Raw genomic sequence first — 25,510 nt, forward strand, 5'->3', positions numbered from 1 at the left:
TATCTAGCGACAGAATACAAAAATAAAGACTTTTTCCCTATTCTACTAATTTTTTCAAACTCCCGAATCAAAATGGATAGACGAGACAAAAATTAGACTAGCGAACCGAATGTCTGGTTACTGTGAACCAACGTAGAAGGTACGTGTCGTCTACCTGTGGTAGTAAGTCGCGTCGTACGTCGAGTATGAAGAAATTACAAAACATTTTACAAAAGAAAATAGGACTGTATCGATGCGTCGAGAATACAAATCTTAAAAATAAAACAATTGTCCAAAAATACGCATCGTAAAAACAATTTGTCAAATCTTACAAAATAAAACTAAATCTAATCAGTCCTTTCGAATTATAGATAAACAAAAATTAATCAGTCTGTGACCGAATAAAGTTACATGTAATCAAATTATAACAATCAGCACAAATATATCAATCGAAAAATGCAACGTAGCGGATTAATAATCGAATTATCGAACCAAAATGCAGATGATTATCGTCGGATGTTAAAGTTGACTTCTTCGAATACAGATAATGACGTTGAAATAAAACGTTGGCGGAATGTTACCTCGCCTTGGTTGCGATGATGCCAAGTCAGTGGCGACTACGATGATATTTCGACGATTGCTGTTGAGAGAGTTGATTAATAAGGTACCCTGTGGGTAATTTTTATGAAATGTCAATTTGACATCGTTGCGCGATTATGTTAAAAAATAATCTCGACTCATTTTTTGCAATTTTTACGTTAGTCCACTCGATTTTGGCAAATTAGACAAAGTTCAAAACTACGAAAAATGAATAAGACTTCGAGTGGAAGATTTTTTAATGAAAATTCTGGTGAAATTGGACCCTAGGTTCAAACCTTTTTTGAATTTATCAGTACCTACTTTTATTCGGATAGGTACCTACAATTTGGATGTTGAAATTATAATACAAAAATGGCCAAAATTTTTATCTTTTCTGAGTCGTACGTAGTTGTTATTTTTCACCAGATTTTATGTATTAGACTGTGTCTAAGTCGTGTTTACGATTGTATCGTATTAGCTCTCTGGCATGTCAGCATCTTCGTGGTTGATTGTAGCGTTTGCGCTATCTTTGTTGCTATTCGCTTCGCCTTGTTGGCGTTGAGGTTTCGGCGTACTAGTAAGGAAGTTTGCTGCATTTTGCGACTTATTCGGCGACGGTCCTGTGGATCCTTGCGTCGTGTTTATCGGCGCCTGTGGCGTACCAGGGTTTGATGTTGACGGGTATTCTGAAAATGGAACCGTTCCTGGTTGAACAGTCGTTTCCACTCCTTCCTCCATTTTCTCAGGTGTTTTTGGACTGTGTCCAGTGTACTCAGTTTTTCCATCTCTTACAATGGTGAAAGCTGGTTTATCGATCGTTGGGGGTAGCCCTTGGTGTTTTGCAACTTGATTATTTCCAAATGGTTGCATTTGTTTTGTTTCAGGAGCATGTTGCTGAATAGTTTGATTCAATTCGTCGCAAGCTTGATTGAATCTGGTAGTCGAAATGTTCATCATTTGTTGTCCTCCAGGTATATCAACCATCTTTTGTACCGTTTCCGGTGTGGTTTCGATACCTTCCATTGCAACATGTTGTTGCGTTTGTTGCGCTTGTTGAGCGTTAAATTGCTCCAAGTTAGCTTGACTAAGTCCCGCGTTTACGAGTGTATTGTCGTTAATTCCAGCTTGTTGCTGACCAATCGGTATGTAATCCGTTCCTGGACTTTCGAATTGTAATTCGGCTTGTTTTTCGGGAAATTCATCGTCCTGTTGAACGAAATGTTGAGATGATTGCGAGTATTCCGAAGAAGTCTCATCGTCGTAATATTGGAAGGCGTCTTCTTCCCCTTCGTTCTCTTCACGTTCCCGCTCTTTCGGATCTTTTGGCGGCATGATGAGGTCGTCGCGGATTGCGAATACGTAATCGTGATAGACCTCTGGTTCAAACCAGGGTCCAAAGTCGTCCATGTTTGGTCGCATGTTGCCGAAAAAGTTTTCAGGTCCCATTATCTCTACGATACCGTTGTAGGTTCTCGACCAGGAATCCGTGAAAACTTTCGTATAAGCTGCTACCAGCTGTTCATTCTGGTCGGGGAAATACATTAGTGGCATAAGGTAGATTTCTCTAACCTTATATTTTCGCATTAGTCTTAATAGTTCCGCATAATGTTCGCGGAAAGTCGTCGGTGACATGCCATTGAACATGTCCCAGTTTCCAATTGAGTACATGACTCGAGGTGGTAAGTTTTTTAACTTAGTTAGGCAGTCGATCAGGTCGACAATGCTCAAATCACGTCGGTAGAGTCCTGGGTGTAATGCTTGTAGCATATTTTGTCTAAGTCGAAGCATATATTGGATCATTCCCCAAATATATCCATCTCCCATCATTAGGACGTCTTGAGCTGCAACTGCAGTGTATACGCCGTTCGCGGCTTGGTTGTGGAACGTCGCGAGGAGTGTGTATCGACACGGGTAAAATTGCAGTGGAAAGAATGGATATAACGTCGTTGCTTTTATCGCATATCGTCGAAAAAATCGATCGTGTTCTCGTTTCGTCTGTGCGAAAGGTCCTTTACGTTCACGTTCTAATTTGCTTCGACTTTTTGTCTGTTGTGTGCGGTAAATGCTACGTTTCTCAGTTGTAGGTACGTGTAACGCAGGTGGTATCAATTTGCCTTGATCGTCGTATTGTGGTACCTGGTCCATCACCGAAACGTGAGGAGGTACCTGGTCAGGTCTGGCTGCTGCCAGATTTACGTTGGCATTTGGTGCCATTTGCTGCTGTGCTGCTGCGGCACAATGTTGGTTTGCTTTCGACATTCGAATGTTGCCGGGGGATATTCCTCTCGGTAGCCGTGGCGGCGGCATTTGATGTTGTAACATCTGTTGTTGTGGATTGTAAGTTGGAGTCGGAGCTCGGCCTCTTATCGTTGGGTTTGGTGCGAAGCTCTTCTGTATATTGCCTGTTGGCAATTTTTGACCTTGTGTACTTTTTAGCGGTGGTCTGTATTCATGTATCGGACGTTGAATATTTTCGAAGTCCGGTTGGATTGCGGCTGCAGCTGCGTAGGACGCTGGTGTCGATGTTGATGTACCAGGTTGGTTTGTGTTGTCAGATTGAACTGATAATACGTTCGCAGCTGTGCTGAGAATAACGGATGCGTCGTCAGCGTTTCTCGCTGGTGTAGTCGATCTTGATCGTGATCGCCTCTCATTAGCTTTAGATAAAGCTAATTGGTAAAGACTTTTAGTCTTAGCGAGTTGAGTTTTCGTACTCGTAAGTTCTGCCTGTAGCTTCGCTACTAGAGCTTGGGTTTGCGCGATTTGTTGCTCACTAGTGGCGTGGCTATCCTGCCAGAATTGAGCTTCAATTTCCACTGTCGAGTTTGCCAGCGCACGTAAGTCTAGCGCTTGTAGCGTAGTCTGCATTAGGTGAAATTGTGAGGCGTAAAGTGTCATGTTACACTGATCACGAGGGCAGATGACCATTTGTTGTCCGTTGGCGCTTGCCTCGGTACACATGTCTCTTACGCATGCTGCGTGGAATACGTGTTTGCAATCACTTGTTGCGAGTACGGTGGCGGCTTCCTTTAGGTCTGCCGTGATCGCCGGTTTGAAGATTACGAGGTGGCATTTTTCGCACGTTAATGCTGGAAGCGCCGACATCTGTGAAGCAAAATGAAACGAAAAAAATACGCGGTAAATTCGGCACTTGTTCACGGATGTTTCGATTTTACGTAAATAAGGTCATGCATTAAAAAGCAAAAATAAATGTGTGGTATTATTTACACTCACCGTCTTCGTCGTTATTTGTACTTTTCGTACTTGAAGTTGGCTCGTTTGGTCCAGTTTTGGCCTCTTTCACGATTTTTCTCGCTACTCTGATCCAATCACCAGGTTTGGTGGCAAGTCCGAATCGTTGTGTGTGATATGCACAAAAGTCGCGATTTTGCGTCGCTAGCACTTCGGATTCGTCAACGTTCGGATTCGTCGACACTTTCCACTGTGGGTCTATGTCCGCGAGCCGTTTTTCGATCGGTGGAAATTCGTATACTTTCTCACCTTCCGACATTCGCACTCGCGATTAGAAATTAAGCTTTCGAGCTTAAGAGTATGAAATAAATCGCACTTTACACAAAAGTATAATCGTGACTTGAATCGCACGTCTCACTACCGAGCGCACTTTGGATTCCGAAATCCTTTCGCACAAAGTCGCGAAAAATGTTTGGATTTTTCGATAAATCACAGTAAAAAGCAGTTCGCGAAGTAATTCGCACAATTACACGTCAAATGAGACACGTTTTATGAAAAACTTTCAGTTTAAAAAGGCAGAAATTCGCAAAAGTACACGAGTAAGCACATACCCGAACGGAGAACAGAACAATAATATTCGTAAAGTACGGCGTGTCGCTCGATGCAGCCGGTTGTATCGGCTTATCTGAGTCCCCCACCTACCTACTTCTTCTACGTTCGTAGCGTTCGGTTGGCGAAAACGGCGCCGGTCGGGCGGCTGGTTGCGAACCGATCGTGTAAGTGATGTGTTTGTAGTGGTGACTACGATAAGTTCTAGGAATTTCTGCTGTCCGATTGCAAACGTGTCGAGCTATGCTCGATTTCGATTAATTTTACGTCATATTTCAGTTGCTAATTAATATTTCAAAATTCTGTTTCGATAGAAATGTTCCTAATGAGTCTGTGCATCTTTTAGTATAAGAATATTTTTCCTTTGTTATGTAATTTTAATAAAAACTTGTTGTTTTATGTGAAAAAATCTAGTCATGTAATCGGCTGATACAATCAGCTCGATCGAATCGGTTTGTGTTGGCTATGTTGCCAAATGTCACTTTCATCGTGTTCGATGAATTTTCCAAAGTAAACTCGTCTACTTCTGTTTATTCGTCGGTTTTGGAAAAATTTTGACTTCAAGTCAACAAGTGGTGCTTGTCGCAATATTAAAAATTCAATTTTGGTTCGAAATGTGTTTCAAAATTTTGGAAAAGTCAGTTTTAGGTATTCGCTACGCGAAAATAGTTTTGAGTATTTGAATTTTAATTATTCATTTACGTAGGTATTACTTACCTATTTTGTACCTAATACTTACGTTTCGAACTTGTAGTCTTGATGCGAATTTCTCAAATTCGGTTTTCTTCTTGTTGAAATAAATTTATTTACCTGTTTTTGGTTTGTTATTTATTTTTAAGTTTTACCTAAATAAAAGTCTAGTCATTTTAACGTCGTGGAGAATTTTTATTCAAATATTTTACAATCTTAATTCTAGTCTTATTATTCTAGTCAATCTTAATTGAATTAAGCCTTTTGGCTGAAGATCTTCGAAAGTAGCGACTGTGTCGCAATATGTTAAGTCTTCGACTCGATATTGAAGATTTTTTCTTCGTAGGTAAATTTTAAGTCTTATTTAAGGTCGTCGTATTCCAAAAGCTCCTGAGATTTCTCTGAACGTGGCTATCGGTATCGCTGGTCGTTTACGTATTTGTCCATTTATTTTCACCGTCGTTCTTATTTTGTCTCCACGTCTTGCGACTCGAGTTACTGTGATGACATATCCGTCGTTGCTGGCGATTTCCGGTTCGTTGAAGATTCGAAGTCTTTGCATCCAGTTTAAAAAAGTTGCAATTCGTATAAGTCTGTTCGCGTCTCCAAAATCACTGATGTAATCGATGTTGATCGTCGCCTCCTGTCGTCTTTGACGGACTTCTAGGGTAAAGCTGTGGATTGCCATTTCGATTTTCGTTGTACGAATTTGTGTAAAACTGTCACGAAATTTTATCACGAAAGATAGGTTGAATACTCGCGTTACGTCGCAAATTCGCGTGAGATCAATCGGTGTACAATTTTCGATACTTTGTATCACACGTAGTTTAATTTCTTTGAAAAATACGTCGATTTCGATTATTCACGAAAAACGTTCGAAATACTCTCGTTTGTCTTAATTTCACTTGAAGTTATTTTTCCCTTTTTCCCTCGAAGGGAATTTACCTTATTTTGAGGGAAAAATTAACTTCGCGAATTTTCATTCGATTTGAAAAATTCCAACGGCGTTGGATGTGTGCTATATTCAGGAGTAAATGAAAATTGTCTAGAAAATTTTTTATGCATATTTTTGTTAGGTAGGTATGTTACCTATTTAGTCGAAATTTCGCGATTTTTCCGAAACTTTTTACGTAGCGTCATTTTTTCGTAGGTCATTAAGCTTTTTCTTAGCTTTTTCCAATGTAATTCGTTTTTCTCGTCTTTCCGCCATGTCTTGGCGTAATTTTTCGTGATTTTCTTTTTTCTTTAGTTTTTCAAGTTGTACTTGATCTCTTAGGTATTTTTTTACTGAAGCGTCACCTACGATCTTACTTACGCATATGTTTAATTTTGGTCTCATCTTTTTTGATAAGTTTGAGTAATTTTCAATGAATTTTTGTTTAATTTTGTGTTTTTCAGCTTCATTAGCTTTATCGTAGACCTCTGTGGGTTCAAAGTCGAGATCTCTTTTGATCATGTTTTCTATTTCCTGTTGTGAAGGGCGTTTTAGGATTGAAATTTTCTTCAGCTCCGCATTTTTGCTGTGTTTTTTGGTCTCGTCTTTTGAGTCTAATTCAGAGCTACTGTCTGACGATGCGTCGTATACTTTTTCTTGTTCAGTTTTTAACTGATCTACGTCATCGTCGTCTGTTAGCGACATTATGATCGATTGACCGTCGTCGCTGCTGTTGTCAAGCTCAGATTCGTCAGAGGAGATTTCAGTTTCATCCTTGATTAGCTCACAAGGATCTGGTGCAAAATAGTTGATGTATTCTCCATCAGTGTAGTCAATTACGTCGATAGCATCTACGTCTATGACGTTTAGTGTTTTCTTAAGTTTTTTAGGCTTTGTAGGGCCCATTCTTTGCCTGTAAGCGGCCATGCGTTCTGATCGACGTAATTTGATTCCACTTGTGGATGGTTGGGGGTTTTGTGTCCCTGGATTTTGAGTAGTTGTGGGTAATTTTATTTCCTTTTTGGTAGGGTTTTTTACTTCTTTGTTTTTTAATTCGTCGTCAGTCTTAGGTGGCTGCTTCGTAAAATTCGCTGCAAGTTTTACTCGCTTTTTCTTTTTAATTTCAGCTTTTTTAGCTTCATTGTCTGATTTTTCTTGTTTACGCTTTTTGTATAATTTTTTGCGTAGCTTTCGAGCTTTTTGTGCCCCAGTTGATTCGTCTGTCGAATTTTTGTCCTGAGTACTTTCTTTTTCCTCATTTTGTGTTTGTTTTGGCTGAAGCTGCGCTTCTAATTTCTTTTTATTACGTAATTGAAGTCTTTGCTCTCTAGCAACGTCAATAAGTTTTTTTATGACCATTTTTGATCCTTCGTGGAAAATTTTCTTTTCCGCATCAGTTGCTAATGGTATACCTTGAATTCTTTCAAGCATGTCCTCTTCCGAGTCCGTTGTTGATGATTTTTGATCATCATGTTTATGTTTGTTTAGGAAGTCTTTGATTTTGTCAATCATTTTTCGTTGATCAATGTATGAATGTAACTTGTCATCCTTTTCCATTCTGTCGATTTCCTTTTGAGTTAGGAAAAGAGTGAGTTGCCTTATGTTGGCTACACGATTGATGTTTGAGTCGTCTGTGGGCTCTAGTAAATAGGAATTTATTCCTGTACGTTTTATTACTAGGTAGGGACCCACTTTTTTAGGGTAAAATTTTTCTCCAGTACACTTGTCCTTACTGGATTGTTTGTGGTTCGTGAGTAGAACCATGTCTCCTTTTTTCAAGATAGTAGGATCAGGATGCTCCTTATTGTATTTGTATTCTTCTTCAATACGTTGTAGTCTACGCCTTTCGCGTATGTAATTCTCAATTATTTGAGAAGGAGTCATTGAATCCACTTTGGATTTCATGTGTTCAGTCGTGTAGACTGCTTTTTTCGCCAATTGATCTGCGATTACGTTTGTGTACTCGATTTTACGAGCATAGACGTGTATAAACTGTACACTTGTGAATTTTTTCACTAATTCCAGAATTCGTTCAAATAAAATTTTGTGGTGTACTGGCTTCTTACGAGAATTAAGCCAGTTGTTTTGTTGCCATCTTGTGACAGTATAGTTTAATGCTTTGATCGCATAATTGGAGTCCGAAAAGCATTTTACTTTCTTAAAGTTGTTCTTTAACATTGTCTCTAGTGCGACTATAATTGCCTTTAGTTCGGCATAGTTATTAGATAGACTAAATTCACCGTCAAATTCCAATTTCTGTGAAATATTTTTTGTACTGTCAGTTGAAAAACAAATTCCAATGCCTGCTACGGCGTCTTCGTCTCCATTTTTGGAGCAGGCTCCATCAGCTGTCACTCTCGCATAGCCGTCCGGATCCGAGTATACATCCTTTTCAGGGATTAATGTTGTTTTGTGATTTTGTTCGATTGTCATCGAAGGTAATTTAATCTTTGCTAATTTATGTAACAACTTTATCAGTTTATGTTTAAAATCGTACTTGGCCCCTTTGTGTGGCATTTTGTCAGTAATACAGTCTTGTATGCCCCAGGCCTCATTAGGTTTAAATCCAAAAGGACCTGGTGTGTTATTAATTTCGTCTTCAATTTCTTGAACGTAAGTATGCCACCATATGTGCGTTGTAAAGGGATCGTGTAATTTATTAATTTTAGTCCGGAGTTTGTCTCCAATAATCCGCATCGTGCGTTCAACCGACGACGATTGTGGATTGTAGGCATTCGTGTGTGCCACTTTTATATTCCTGTCTTCCAGCAGGTTGTACCAGTCGTCATTGATAAATTGTTTCCCATTGTCTGAGATTACTTTCTTAGGTTTAATACCCTTTTTGTCTATCCATTCTAGGATTGTTTTCATCTCTCGACAAACGTTTTCTTTTTTGATTTCTGGCATCGATCTTAGCCAATTTCTGCCCGTGAAAATGTCTTTGGCTACTAGTAGATATCTAGGTGCCCCTTGTATGGCTGGGACTGGTCCATAAATGTCTACAGAGAGTACCTCTCCCATTGAGTAGGCTTCTATTTTTCCGAATTCAAGCACTTTTGGCTGAGCGTAATTTTTATTGAGTTTGCATATTATACATGCATTAGTGATTTCTCGAATGTAATCGAGTGATTTTGGATGGTAATAAATGCGACGAAATGCTGCGTCTAATTTATTTGCACTAGTGTGGCCATAGGCAGTATGTAAAAAATCGACTGTGTCATAAAAGAGTTCTGTTGGCAAGTAGGGAACGTATGTATCGTCATCAAGTCTTTTCATAAGAATTTCCTTTTTCTTTACAGTGTCTTGAATCTCTTCGTCTGTGTCGGATTCAGTACGTTCTCCGATATTCGTATTGTATTGATTTACAATTTTGTATCGGTTTAGTAACCGTTTCTTTTTGTCTAATTCTTTTTTGTTTTTCACAGGTATATATTCCTTCATTATTTTCATCATTGCGATGCAGTTTTCATCAGTTTGTTGATATTTGGATATATTTGACATTTTGTCGAAAAGTCTTGGGACATTTTCGTCCAAAAATTTTAAGTCAAAAGTAGAAATCATCGTTTCGAAGTTTTTTATTTCAAGTTCAGGTGCTTTCATCATATAGAGCATCCTATTTGATTTGGTCATTGAAAATTGTAGGTCAAAGCAGTTGAGCATTGTAATCCAATATGCTGCTTTGCGATGCGTTTGCATCATGTCTCTATATTTATTTATTGTGGCTAATAGGTTTTTCTTTACGTGAATTACACGTCCGAATACCCACATTTGTAGGCGTTTAAGTACTTGGACTAACGCCATCATATCCTTATCAAAAGGTGTGAAATTCTTTTGGTGAGCTTCGAATGCGATCGATACAAATAAGCATATATGCTTTTGTTCGTCATCTTTATCTTTATTTGTGATGTAAAATAGAACTGCGTTCATAGCATCTTCACTTACGTACGTATCGAGATATAACTCGACGTCAGGAGGTGGTGGCTTCAGTGTAAAATCTGCACAGAATTCTGTCTTCAGCTTTTCAAAAGCTTCTTCTTGGGCTGGGCCCCACAGTATTTTGCCATCTTTAGCACTTTTACCTATAGTCAAGTTATAAATTGGTCGCAATAATTGCATGTAATTAGGAATAAAATTCCTATATAAACCTGTTAGTCCAATTAGTTGTAGTAATTGTTTTACTGTCGTGATATTAAATTTACCTTTTTTGTTTGTATGTTTATCCACAAATTCCATAAATTTGGTAACTTTATCCTTTTGTTTGGAGATTTCGTCTTTGGATATTACAAATCCTAAGTGCTCCGCGTATTCGCGAAAAAATTGTGTTTTTGTAGGGTTTAATTTTAATCCATTTTCACGAATGCGTTCGAATACGTGTAGTAGTCTTTTTAGTGTTTCTTGGAATGTAGCTCCAGATACCTTCACGTCATCGACGAATTTTGTGATTCCTTTCTGGTCAGGAATAACTTGGTTCATCATGTGGACGAATTCTCCACTTGAGATTTTCAAACCGTAAGGGAGTCTGCAAAACTCATAAACTTGTCCACATACTTGGAACGCTGTGAATTTTCGTGAAGCTTCATGTAGAACAAGTTGCCAAAATCCTGACGTAAAGTCAAGAGTACAAAAATATTTGTCACTTGTGTTTTCGTAAATTATCCATTCTATCGGACTTGGTTCAGTAAGTACTTTCTGTAAAACTGCGTTTAATTCGTCTGCATCTAGGCATAAACGTATGTCTCCGGATTTTTTAATTACTGGAGCTGTGGTGTTTATGTAGTTTGACCTTGAAGGTCTAATTATGCCTAATTTCAGCATTTTTGATATTGCTCGTCGTAAAGATTCAATTATCTTTTGTGAGGGTCGGAATTTTTCTCCTCTCCATTTTTTCAAGTCAGGTTCTTTACCGTCATTTATAAATTTGAATCGGACTTGTTCGCCCTTGTATTTACCAGCATTAAAGCTGAAAATGTCACAATATTCTTCTAGTTCTTTCCAAGCATTATTCGCTTCTTCAAGAGTAATCCATCCCTTAACTACGAGATTGTTTAAGTCTATTTTCATGTTTTTCTTGTAAAGCTCTCTGGCTTTTTCTTGTTCGTGAGCCCAATCTTCATCTAGGTATTGTGTATGATTTTTTATCATTCGTACTGTACTATGTACATTTTGTGGACATACCATCATGTTTTTCAATGGTAAGCTACCATAACCAAATCTAGGTGTTAGTTCAAAACGTTCATCTTCTGTGAGGAAAGGTATTGTGAACGGTATACCATTCTTAGGGTTGCAGATAGCTCGTTCTTGACCATTTTCATAGTCAATTTTTATACCTAAGTATCTTAGTGATAGTCTACCAATTATGACGCTGTATCCGTCAGTGTCTAGTACAAAAAATGGCATTGTTAGCATATGGTTGCCTATGCGTACACATACCTCTACAATATGTGTCATTGCTCGTATGATTTTATTATCAGCTAATTTTAAGTTTACTGGGTGGTCCAGTTTTATGTATTTGATCCATTGAGGATGCTCTCTTGATAGGTAATCTACTACCGGTTTTGTCATTGCATTAGGCAATGCCCCCGTGTCCAGCTGCGCTGGTATAGGTACATTGTCTATAAATATGGGGATTGCGCAGTAGTAATCTTCTGTGTTTATTGTTGGTCGTTGTAAATTTGTTTCGTGACGAGCTTCACTCTCATTTGTTTTCATAAATTCTAAAATGTCTAAAGCTTTTTGCTCTAATGTCAATTCAATCTTTTTGATTTGATTTGGATGTTCTTCATCCTCGTCTGGCTCATATTTGGATATTTTGATCCATGGATCGTCTTTTAAATTGTCTACAAATGATAGTTGTACATCATTTAAGTCCATTATGTCAGGCATCATTAAAATTGCCTCGTTTAGACGATCATTTGGTCTCATTTGTGATGCTTTGTCTTCGTAAATTTCTCGATTTCCGAGGTTGTCTATTTTAATTTTTTTCATTCCAAGTATCGAATCGTATTCGTAATAGTCATAGTGTACAATTTTGTCCGGTGGTCTAGTATCATTCATGTTCAAGGATTTTACCTCAAATGTTTTTATTTCATTTTCAATGTCGGTTTTATCGTCATTTTCGATCTGTTTTTGTTCTTCTAAGATATGTTTCTTTGATTTCGGCTTCATTGCCGTTTCTGTATTATAAGGTTTTGAAAGCTGTGCACTTTTTGTAGGTGGATCGTAAATTATTCTTACGAATTCGGCTTTTCCGTTTTCTTGTGATCGAAATTCTCTTCGCATGTATTCTCCCGTAGCTGGATCTATGTCTACTTTTTGGGCTAAAATAGCTACCAAAGTTTTCATCATGTTGCGATTAAGTTGTATTTTGTCTTGAGTTTTTTGTGTACAGCATTCGCTGAATTTATTTTCTCGTACGTAGCTTATTGGTTCTTTCAATAGACTACCTGTTTTGGGCATTTCTTCGCCTGAATCGTCTACATCTAGCAATATTTTGCATAATAAGTCCATTACTATGGGGTACATCGCCATGTCAGGATAATACCTGTCGTATGCTTGACAATAGTGAAAAGTAGTCTCAATCGGCATAACCTCTCCGTTGGGTGATTCTTCGGGTTGAATGAACCATCCTTTTTTGTTACTTTCGACTGTTTCAGTGCGTAAAAATTCGTAAGCTATTTGCTTATGAAATGTCACTCTAGGGTGATCGTCTGCTATTTCTTGGAACATCTTGCGATACTCTTTGTATCGATGTAGGCTCGTGCCTTGTTCACCTTTTTTCGGTGGTTTTGCTATTGGCATTAATAGTATTATTCGTTCCGCTCCTTTTTCTAGCAGTGCGTTTACGATTAAACGTAATTTGTCTTTTACCATTTCAGTAGGCGCATTAAAGTGATTAAATTCAATTTGTCCTGCGGACAATATGTATTTGGCATTTTTTGGAAAGTTGGTTTTGCAAACTAGTTTTAGTAATGTTCTAATGTCGATCTGGTCCCTTATATATTCTGGTAGTTGTTTGGCTCTGCGTACCGTTCCTCGTCTTATAAAGTGTACGATGCCGTCGCCTATCCATATATAGTCTTCTGTGAATGCATTTTTTTGCATAATCGGTGGAGGACGCATTTTGCTAGACGAAGCCTCCACGTCGCCTAGCTCTACTTGTTTCCCGTAAGTTTGTCAGCTTTTTCTTTTTCTAAACGTTTCTTCTTCTCCTCTTCAGTTTCCTTCTTCGGAGGAGGTAAAATCGTAATTTGCGCTTGTGTTTGCGCATTTGTTTGGTTTAGCGCGTTTACCGGCGCTGTGAGTGTACCTTGAGTTACATTCGATGGTTGCTGCTGCGCAGCTTGTTGTTCATTTAGCGCTTGTAGTGCTGCTTGTTGAGCTGCGAGCGCATTTGGATCTACCTGTGGCATGAAAGTTGGCATTTGCATTTGCATTAACGGGTAGGGGTAGTAAGCAGGTGTTTGAAATATCGGTGGATATTGATATGTCATAGGTGCTTGTGTTTGAATCATCGATGTATCGCAATAATTCTGCGATGAATTAGAGGCTGTGTCTGGGTAGCTATCATCCAAATTATTATCATAATTTGTGTTGTTGAAATCGACATAATTGCCGTAGTTATCATACCCGTAATCGGGGGTGTATTCTTGACCGTAGTCTGGCATTACGCCATCCATTTCCATTTGTTTCACTGGTAATGTTTGTTGTTGATTTCCTCCTTGTGGGGGTTTGTAAATAGCTACTGTTGTATCTGTATTAGGTTGTTGTTGCCTACCTTGTATTGGTAGGGGTGGTCTCTGTGTACCTTGTTGGAATCTATTGTGTTGTTGGCGTTGGCCGCCATTTGATTGGTTATTATTTTGTTGTCTTTGAAATCTTTGACCATTTTGATTCCAATTATTTTGATTTTGAGGTCTGTTGAATCTTTGATTCATTTGTTGATTGTAGAATTGAGCATATTGCTCTGGTGTAAATCTAGATTGGAACTGTTGTAGCATTTGCTGTTGCTGCATCAATAGATTATTTTGCGCTGTGCGTAAATCAGGTATGTTAGTATTTTGTGTCGTAAATTTTTCGGGTGTATATTTTAGTTCCTTGTGTTTGGGATTATGTTCTTTTTTCGAGATTTGTCTTAAGATTTCAATAAATTCGTCGATCGTTAGGTCCGGTTTTTGGACATATAATGCGTACATTTTTGGTGTCTTATCTCTCATCATGTCAACGATGAATTTTTCATCTCTAATAGTGGAATTTTTGAAATTTTCCAACCATCGTATCATAAATCCAATGATTTCTGGTAACGAACGGCAGTATTTTGCGTCATCGCAAAAGTTTTCAGCATCTTGCTGTGCTTTTGCATTCCAGTAGAAATTTAAAAATTTCGTGCGTAAATCGTTATATACATGAACTTGTAAGTTAATACTTTTGAAAGCCCATTGGTCTTTCGTGTCTATGTTCGCACGGAAGGCTGCGGCCTTCATAAATTCAGTCACATTAAATCCAAGAATGTATTCTTCAAACGCATTAATGTACTCGTATGGGAAATAACGTCGCTGTTCGTTAAAGAACACGCCAGCGTTACGCATAGCTGTGTAGTCGATCTTCGTTGGTCGCGTGTCTGCGCCTGTGATCGCACGTTGGTGTGGATTTGCTTGTAGCGAATCGTGAATTTTTAATACTGTATTTGTAAGTGCCATTTGGTTGATAGTGCAATTGTTCACTAATTGTACTTGTTCAGCTACATTTTGTTCGATGCTTTGCATTCTGTTGTCGTTTTCTATAAATTTCTTTTTAGCGCTTTTGTCTAATGTCGTATATTTGTTTGAATAATTAATTGCCCAATCGTTCAGTTCATCTAATTTTTGGCGTACGTATTGTACGTTTGTAGCTGCGTCTTGCGCTTGATTGCAAGCTTCGAGTGCGTGTGATGCCGATGTCGACGCACTTTCAGCTGCGGTTTGAGCGATGTTTCTCGCTTCAGTTGCTACCGATTTTGTTGTTTCGATATGCGATGCTAATTCGCGTTGATTATCAAAAATTGTTTGCATTTGTGTATTGTCATATTTCCATGACTCTTGTAATAAATTACGTAGGTGTTTTATATCATCGTCCTCACCGGGAGGGTGGGCGGGAATATTCGTGCTACGAGGAGTGAAGGTGTATTTGTCGTTCATGTTTTCGTTTGATACGATATCGGATTTTTCCAAAGTTTTCTGATTTTGCTTTTCAGAAATTGGTTTCGGAACACTTTGTGTTCGACTGCGCCTATGAGTTCCCCCTTGTAGAGTTACCTCGTTGTAATCTACACGGCTTATACTTCTCTCACTACTTCTCAAGTTTGACATACGCGCCAAAATAAATTCACTACTGTGTAGTTATAAATTTTATTACAAGTAATACAAGTCACAAATAATAATATGTATAATTAAATGCGTATATATACGCAACGTGGTAGATCACGCTGTTTAAAAACGCGCGAAAACACCTCGTGTTGTAAAATACGTTAGGTGCAGCGGCAGCTGCGACAGTATAATCGTCCGAGGTTGCGGCAGCGACAACGGCTCCGTTTTCCGATTCGGCGGCTGGACGGGGCGGCGGTGGCAGCACGTACCACGTTGATTCGAGTGCTTTTGCTTCGCCTCTTCTTGGCTAATTTTCTCAAATTAACCTACGCGAAAATGCAAATAAAAGCTCCTACTTATGTCTAGATTATTAATAAAGCCACTTTTTAATCTTTTATTTGCGGATTTACCACCAAAAAGAAAAATAGCAAGCGTGTACGAGCTCTAGCGGCTCTCTATTTGTCTGTAGACAATAAGCAAAAAATGAAAAAGTACTTGACGTTGGGCGCCAATGTAAATATAATGATATTAAGTACCACTAGATGATACTTGCATAAGCTGAATACTCTGAGAATATTACTTACCCCGGCCAAAGGCTATACCAATTATATCACACAATGAGTAAAATGTAGTCACGTGTAAGACACTTTGTATTAAATGTAAAATAACAAACACAATTAAATACCTTTAGAAGGTTTATATGTATGAACACGATACTTACACTTAAACTAATTAAACAATAATTAAAACTAATATTATACGCTTTCTTGCCAATTATGGCTATAATACACCACCGAGATTATACCGCGTCGACACGTCCGATCACTACGTACCTCAACAATATAACAATCGGCCGCAGCGCCGCTCCGTGGGCTTGTAGCCCTGTGTCGCGACGCGTGATCAGTGTTACCAACACATATACTTAATCCTATATAACCCTTACAGGTCCGGCATATCTCCCCTCTATCATCAAGCAAGGAATTTTCTTTCAATGTAATCAATCTGCGAATCACCAAAAGTCGATCTGGATTTTTTACTTTTTCGAAATTCTATAGAGCCAACACAAAATCTTGGGTCAAATGACTTCAACAAAAAGTGCGAAAAATTTCAAATTTTCAGATCCATTTTAGCCCCTTCTACCTTGAAGAAACAATCACAAAATTGTCATATTTTAAAGGGAAAAATTAATATTTTGAGGACTCTTGCACTTGACAATAATGAACGTAAAGCTGAGTACCTACTAAGAACATCAAAATACCATCTGAAATTTTTTTTTCTAAATTAAGATTTGGACAAATGTTAAAATTTTTAGCTGAAGCCAGGTGAGGAGGGGTTAAAAATGCACCTAAAAATTTAAAATTTTTCTCACATCTTGTTAAGATCATTAGACTAAGATTTTTGGCAAGGCTTCGTCAAATTCCTAAAAAAAAAAAAAATAGAAATTGACCCACCCCAACCTTTATTTTTCTACACCTGTCAATGAAAATATCGTTTCGAATGTCTGCAGAAGTGTTGATAAATGTCTAGGATAATTCGATCCACCCATCAATTTTCTTATACTTAAGTACAAAAAAATTCAATTGCTGTGCAAAACTCGCAGCTGGATGAAGAGTCCGATATTTTTTTTTTAATTTTTAGAAGCCTACGAGCACGAACCTCGAGCTAACTACATAGTAAGTATAGTTTGCTGTTTGCATGTACCTATACAGTCGAATTCTAGGCATACTTATGTTGGAAAATCTGTAAGTTGATTCATTTTGGGATCGACATGGTCTGTGTTGAAATCTACTTCCGCACTGGTAATGGCATCTTCAACTGCAGGGGCTGTTCGCCATAAAAGCATGGTTCAGCAGAATTGATGTAAATTCTCACCAAGAATCGAGAGATTTTTTTGCTACCAGGAATTAAAATATGAACTCGTGCATGATGTACTCTATATATCGATAACAAGGATGCAAAAAACAGTGCAAATCTGGAGTTTGATCACATCGTGTGAAATTTATTCCCATCTGTGAGAAAATTGATACCTTTAGCCCCATTAAAATTCCGCGAACAAATAATCCAATGTGCTTTTTAGTAGATTGAACTTGTTTGTAACAATAGATCCACCAAATGAGTAAGGCAGCCAGCTACGCGTAGGTAATCGAAGCCATAATTAATTCCTAATTAAAGCGAATAATCGATTATCGAATAATGAAACCAAACCAGCATGATGGTGTCATTAGCTCTTCTTATTCAATATGCAGTCTCAAATTGCAATCTATACAGGTACCTGCCATAACCTGAGATTTGTACGATATTTTTTGGCTAAAAAAAACTGCGAATACGGAATAAAATCCTCGACCATTGAAAATACATCGCGGCGGAAGTTACAAACGCATTTCTGACTATAATAGTCTTCTCATTAGCGAATGGCCACTTTGCTCCTCTCTATGGCCACTAAGTATGTGTTCGCATCAACGCGTACGTAAACGTTTTTGCTGGTTAAATGATTTAGAAACGAAGCCCAGCTATATGAACCGGTGTTCTTTATTATATACTGTACACCTATAATGTTTATAAATGATGATAGAGCAGGCAGCAAAGATGGTGATATGGAGACTATATAGATAGGCAGTAGGCATAGTGTTTCTGAGATGCGAGAAGGAGAATGATGATGAGGTGAAGTGAGGCATACTTGGTCGGTGTAAATTGAACGCTTCATTGTTACCAGATGGTGGACCAAGCGGATGAATAATTGTGATAAATAATGACCGCGTTAAACGCATCTCCGCCAGGAATAAGATCACCATGCGATTAAATCCGTTTACAAAAAGTATTAACGGGTCGTCGTCATCATCGTCGTTGTTGTTGTACTAGGTATACCACGAAGTAAAGGGAGTCTTCTCGTCGAGTCGACAGATCTGTCTTTTTTTTTCGCTTTGGTCTGCTCTTGCTCAAATGGCCAATGCTCTGTGTACCTATAGCTAAAAATACTATGTACATACACAGGTAAGGTACACGATGCATGGCGCGTTAATCCGTAAATGTACGAAGGTTGAATACGGCTGGACTGGCCTTCGAGCTGTTACACGGACCGCGAGATCTGCAGGCAAATGGTCTAATTTAAAATGTAAATAATACCACGCTTTTACAGTTTTAGTAATGACACAGTTACCTATAATTAACCATGGTGAAAAATTTTTTCGTCGGCGGGCTTTTCACGGTGTTTTGATCGGTCCAAGTCGAACTCGACCAGACATGCTGAAATAATTACCAATACCTATACGAGAGTGAGTGAGTGACGTGCTTGTACCTGTATATACCTAACACACGCATCACACGTGTTCGCACAACAACGTGCTCGAGGAGCAAAGAAACAAAACAAAATGGCCGCAGATGCGTGCGAAAATACGCGAGTACGAAAATCAAAAGTCCCAAAGGCCTAGTGATCTGGATTCCAGTGTGCGGCCGAATCGATGGCGCATAAACACGATAGAGATAAACGTACCAGGCGATGAAGAAAAAAAAATAACACAGAGTTAATAATAAACACGATGATATAAAATATTAAATAGGCTGTGAAGTATGCGGTTTTTTTTTCACTCTTCTGATACTATTTTAACTTATGTAAAAAATATTTATATTAGGGAAAAAAAACTCTCTACCGCGTGAAATGAGTACCACCACAGCGTGTGGTTTCCTGGTCTGATACATTATATCACCTAAATTATCGCCGGCCATGTTTTACTTTATAATGTTGACGAGGCGCGACAATGAGAGTAGTCGACGAACTTGACATTTGGCCGGAGCCCATAAACATATACCAAACACCATCGTGGTGTGTCATCTCTCAGATGTCAGTTACTTTGATAGACGTGTAGTTTTCCAACAATGCACCAGGTCTCCTCTGTCCACTATAGTATGCAATTCGAATTCGCCGAACGGCGATCTTCACCTTAGACTACAATTATTATTACGCAATGAATTCGTTGATAAAAATATAAAATGTCAAGATTCCGTAGATATTGTCGTCGTTTCGTGACTTTGAAATGTGCAGCATTGTTCGAACCAACGTCTGTCTACACCTACCTCTAAGCTGTAATTTTACTAACTGTAGTTTGTGTCCAGAAGTATCCGAAGAAAAATATGTAGTATTCTTGTTTTCAATCGACAAATCGCGTCTCTGGCTAGGTGCGGAAATATTTGATTAATTATGTAAATGGTGGTCGCCGCATTGAATAGCTTGTTCGCGCATCCAAATGTTGACTGGTCGTGTGATTGATGGGTGAGAGAAATGCTTAAATCATGACCGGTGTATTGATTTAAATTGTCTGCGGGTATGAGGTAGCAGTTTTCATATCGATCTTCGTATCATGCATAAACGAGGAATGTATCGAAGTTTTTTTTTCAGTTGGTATGCTTATATTATATCGAAGATGTTTTGGTGATGTCCTATTTAGGCGTAAAATATTTTTAAAATATCTAGTTCATTTGATTCTTGCAAATCGTGTTTGTTCCCAACTATGTACTTGTGTATTTTCATGCCTCATGCTGCATCTGTGATGGTTTTAAACTCATGTGGAAAAATACCAACTGCTAGATACTTAGGTACATAGTTCTGCAAAGTTATCTGTTGTTTTTTTTCTCCTATCGAGATTAGGCAGGTTCGCAGTTACTTCTGGTTTCAGTGGTTTTTTGGGGGGGGGGGGGGTATGGAAGAAACTGAAACACAAAGTATAAAATATTAACAATTACCTATTAATGAGTAGGTAGTTTTTCTTTTCCACTTATGCTGCATCAGTACCTACCTATATAGTTTTCACTTGCTATGATTTATTCCTAATTTAGTTCAGAGTACTTATGGTGTTTTTTTTGTACTTCTTTAGCAATTGATTTTTTTTATGGGATATCTTATTTTGATTCTGACAGGAAACCTCAAATTTTCTGCAGCAATGTCTAATCTTGTCTGTATCCTTCGGTTGATTGTGACTTGAAATCGAAGAATTGAATTTTTAATTGTCTGTCCCCTCTCCCTCTCAGTTTGTCTGGGTCGTTTTATGGCACTTGATTATAATTTTAAAAAATTCTAAAAATTATTAATAGGTGCAAATTTCTCCTTTCTGCCATTTTTGACTTCATACGGGTTGGTGCCCTTTCTCCCTCCCCGATACGTCTTCATCTAGACCGTTTTTATCACTCTAAATTACCTTCTCCTAAACATGAAATCAGATCATGTTTTCAGAATTTAGTTTAGAAAAAATAAAACTAGAAAAAATTAATGACTCTACGTGAATTGGAAATTAAATTTTTGCAACGTAACTCCTCATCGTTGTTGTGGTCAACCCCTTAAAACTTAAAGGAAAGCATTAAAATCAGTTTTAAAAAATATGCAAAAATTGATGAAATTTTGACATAATTTAGCACAATGAAGGGGAAATTATGAAAAATATCATCAGAAAAACTGGTAAAAATAAAATCATTGAAAATTAATAAAAAATGATACAAATTTTTGTAAAAATAGCAAAATGTAGCAGAAATTGCAAAAAAAAATATATACGAGTATACAATAGGTAAGTACCTATAAGTCATTGAGAATCATCATGACATCTCAGTAAAATTTGATAGAAATTCTTTTTTAATTGCACCTTTAAAAAGTGTTGAAAATATTCAGAGGCTACAGGGTTAATCAGAAAGTCTAAAAATCAAATTTTAGGCGGAAAATGCCCTCTTAGTGAATAATAGAAAGGTGCATATCTAAAATGTTTTAAAAACGTTTTTCAAAATGCCATAAGTGCGAATTTTTTTTAGAAAATTTTGCATCTCATCCGTTTCATTTGGGCAAAAACTTGTTTTCTTCACCGTTTCAAAAAGTAAAAGTTGGATTAAGTTAAGTATGAAAAAATTGAGAAGTTTAATTTGACTGATCTAGTAGTCCTTTTGAATCATATGTAGTCAGATTTCAGTCACTAAATTTGATTTTTCAATTTCATAGTGAATTTAGCTAATTTTCAAAAATGTACTGTCTAAATTGCAATAGAAAAATCAAAATTTGATAAAATCGAGATAGAAAACTAAAAGACACATATCTCATTTTTCACCTTAATACAAATCGATTGGTGGTGCTTTTAAGCCATTTTGGATCAACCCCAAGCTGATTTTTATGTTTTCTGGATATTCTAAAAGGGCTTGAAAATATCATAATCGATTTAAGAGATCAAAAATAAGACGTAAGCCGGATTTGGACTCCATTTTATCACATTTTTATCTTTTTCGGGAACAATAACTCATTTTAATTCTCAAAACTTCATCAAAAATTGGAAAATGAAATTCAACACCTGAAAATTTGGTCTGGTGGTATTTTTAGGACGTTCTTTCAATGAGAAAAAAACCTATGACATCCACAAATTGTCTTCATCAAGAAAAGATACTTGCATGCAGAACAAAAATTGAAGAAACATGTTATTATTTAAGGCAAATTTCTTTTTCTCATACTTTTAAACTTAAACATAAATTAATGAGAAAAGAAACAATGAACATTCATTCGGTACTTTTTAGAGTAAAATCTACGAGTAGTAAGTATGCCTAATTTTCATTTTTTTTTCATTTTTTAACCCAAAAAATCCCTAAAAAATGGAATCACTTTTATCATTTTTTTCTCCAATTTTTTCCGACCTTCGATTTTTCCAGTCTCGTCCACGTCCATCGAAAAACTCAGCTCTGAAAACATGTCGAAAAAAAATGGAAAATTTTGATCACCTACAGCGTATAGATTGTCTTTATTGTTAAACTTGGCTGTGGCCTCATACTTTGTCAATTTCAACTCAATGTCTCTTTTTCATGATTTTTCTACGATTTTACAGTGTCTTTGCTTTCTGATTTCACTCTGATAAAGTTTTTTTTCCTAATTCGTTAAAATCTTACTGAATTTTGGTGGTTTTCACTGAACCAAGATGAAAAATTTGGCATTAAATCAAAGAAAAATCAATTTTGGGGATTTGTTTCAAAATAATTTTTTTTTCTCTTGAAAATGACTTATTTTTTCACTTTTAGTTTGCTCAAGGCAACCAGTGTCATTATTTTACCAATGAAGAAGAACATATTCATGAAAATTTTTGAACTAGCTTATTCTTCCACCCTTCTTTTCTTCATTCAGTATTTCTGAAAAATTTAAAGAATTTGGGAAAATTGATTTTGTAAATTCGTTAAAAATCAGTACTTACCTATGACAAAAATTGATCGGATGCCTTTCTTTATTCAGTTTGTTTAGAGAAATTTTAAATTTTCCTTTTAGTTTCCTTTTATTCCTTTTTCTTTCCTTCCATTCAAAGTGAGCAAAGCTGAACCAAAACTTAGCTATGATTCTCTGAAGGTTCGGTGACCTCTGTTTTGCTCCTTGTGATCAAATATTCATACCCACAGTGTGATTGAATTCGTCCACAGTTTCGAATTTTTTGTTTGTTTCCTGTTGAAACTCCTATTTTCTGCCAAAACAATATTTTCATGAATATTTTGGGAAAGTCTAGAATGAAGAAAATTTTACTTTTAATGATTTTTTAAATTTTTTGACGAGAACAGAGCTTTGATTGCATGGTTTAAGTTACGGGCGTAGACTTTGGATTGTCTCACTGCTTTGCAGAAAAGTTCCAAAAAAAAGTTGAGAGGCAAAGGACTTTTCCTCTCATTTAGCTCTTAATTTGGCTGCGAAAAAATCAATTAGATAGGTACCTTTGAATTTGGAAAAATCAAAATATTACCTAGATACGAATAAAATGCAAAATAACTGACATTTTAATACGTAAATTCATGTCATTGAAATTGAAGAATTCGTGAATTTGCACCCTTTTGACATTGACCGTGGCTCTTGTGTTTGCCTTATCAAGTACATAGTACGAAAACTCTTATATTACACAATTTATATCAAAATTATTACATCATAAATTGGTCTCTACACTCATCTGAAAATGTTCGTAATGATCCAAGATTTTCTTCACGGTCTCTTATTCTATTCCGAGTACCCAATTAGTCCCTGTATAGTATGTCTGTGTACATTGAACATTTTGCGAACATATTACAGGACATCCACTTAATAATGAACTTACCAACTCGATACAAATACCTAACGTTTGATTCACTCCGCAAAGTCTCTCGCGAAGGTGGCTCGAGCGAAGGCGTAGGTCTAGGTATAACGCGGTAGTGCGATGATTAAATACAATAAAAGATGAGGGGGAAAAACACTTACTACATCTTGCCACTTGTGTAGGTCTAGGTAAGGTATCTAAAATATCGAGAACGACGACGTCATGAGCGAAAAATGATTATCTTGACGGTATCGCGGCTTAATGAAGGAGTACCTAGTACCTACTTAAATTACGCTATATTTCGGTAGGTCGTCGGTATCCGGAAGGAAGGGAGGGAGGAGGTGGGTATACTTATACTCTTGTATTACGTTGTGGTCACCGCAATCTGGCGCGGTACTCTTTTAAGTCGGCTAAACGGGGTCGACGTTTGCTCTAATATCATTACGCAATTACCTCGCCGGCCACAGATGACGACTGCGTACATCACTATTTTCATCTCTCTAATTTTTTTCCTTTTTTTCTTCTTTTTGTTTCAGTTAATTAAATTAATGGCTCAAGATATAACTACAGATTTAGCCGAAAGTGTTGCTAGTCAAACTGAATTTTACACAGTGGCCGTAAACCAAGACGAAGAAAGCCCTCACGACGTGTTAAATACCAGCGAAACCAAAGAATCATATGTACCAGAAGATAGGGAACACAGTCCGGTAAGTCCGAGTTCATCATATGTGTATTTTTGTTGTTGATTTTTGCAAAAAAAAAAAAGTGGAAAATAAGTATATGGGCTACCTATGTGTACCTAAAGATAGCAAAAGTAAACTGGATGACCTATAATCGAACGCACTAGATCATAAAATTATTATGCGAAACGTGCATGATTTTAGCGGTATAGGCATCCAAGCGTTTATTACTTTATTAGTAGTTTTCCTGTATACTGTAAAGGATAGGATACGAGTATATGAAGAGGCGAACTTTTTTTTACGCGATTTTATTACGTCCATGATGTTAAAAAAAAAAAGGTTGTGTTGGTAGTGGGATGAGCTTATAGGAGTTGCAAGGCAATTGCGAATTGATTACGTCAAATTGAAGGATAGGTAATGATGTTCACGTAAGTAGGTACTGATAAGAATTTAAATCGTCAATATTTTATGTGTGAATGATGAGCACCTTATGTATGTGAAATTTCGCAAATTTTTCCGAGCCCTCAGAAATCAGAAATTTTTACAGAATAGTCCAAGATAACGTTCTTCTTGAGATTGAAGAAGGATTCCCACTCCTATACAAAAATGAACTCGTCATCCATATTTACGAATAATTAACTGGAAGAGACTCTTATTACACGTATGAGTTATGCAGATGAGCTGCTTCGTACATTATACACATCATGTAAATTTGTATATAGGGTAAAAGAAAAAAATAGAATAGGTACGCTGACCAGATTCGTGTCCAATCAATCATTTGCTCTCATTTCACGGTAGGTAACGCGAAGAAGCAACGACGACGAAGTACACCGCGCTCACGAAAAACGAACGGTCTTTTTATCATCCGTCATCGATTGCATCGTGTTCGCAATAGAAATGTTTGTAGGCAGATGTGGCAGTTGTTCAACTTTATAGGTTTATACGGACTGATTTGCCATTGCTTATGAGCAAGAGTAGCCAGGTCGGAGCTTTCCAAGTGACCTTGGCCTTAGGCTATGCTAAAAGTCTTGAATGAAAACAACTCTGCTGTGTCTGAAACCTCGTGTAATGAAAGAAAGTAGTGTAGCAGTTGGTGTATGCTTTGAGATGAACTTCTTTATAGGTATGTCGTGAAAATAGTCTACGCATTTGCCTGTATTGAGAAGGCAACCTGAATTTTATGCACAGTGCAATAATTGATCAATGCTATTTGATGTGGGGGGGGGGGGGGGTGAGGGGGTGTCAAAGTTGGTGAAATATAATTTTGAGACGCGTTTGTAGGGTGGATATTTTCGTCATGCCAAAAATGAAAAAAGTCTGCTATTTTGCAACTTAAAATTTGGTTCTGAGTTGTGGGTAACACATGCCCTTTTAGTGAACCCAATTTCAGACAGATCGACGTTGAAGGGTAGTAATGTTCTTCCTGTGCAAAGATGAAAAGTGGAG

At 37.4% G+C, this 25,510-nt stretch overlaps 1 protein-coding gene across 1 annotated transcript in view; it reads left to right on the top strand.

Annotated features, from left to right (window-relative positions):
- The window catches only part of LOC135843757 (uncharacterized), a 104,762-nt gene that overhangs the window by 22,058 nt on the left and 57,194 nt on the right, over nt 1–25,510 (top strand). Inside the window, exon 4 of the mRNA XM_065361766.1 lies at nt 23,921–24,091. Within this exon, the coding sequence (XP_065217838.1) occupies nt 23,921–24,091 (171 nt within the window). The remainder of the gene's footprint in view (nt 1–23,920; nt 24,092–25,510) is intronic.

The sequence above is a fragment of the Planococcus citri genome, chromosome 4, assembly GCF_950023065.1.
Source record: "Planococcus citri chromosome 4, ihPlaCitr1.1, whole genome shotgun sequence".
Taxonomy (NCBI): Eukaryota; Metazoa; Arthropoda; class Insecta; order Hemiptera; family Pseudococcidae; genus Planococcus; species Planococcus citri.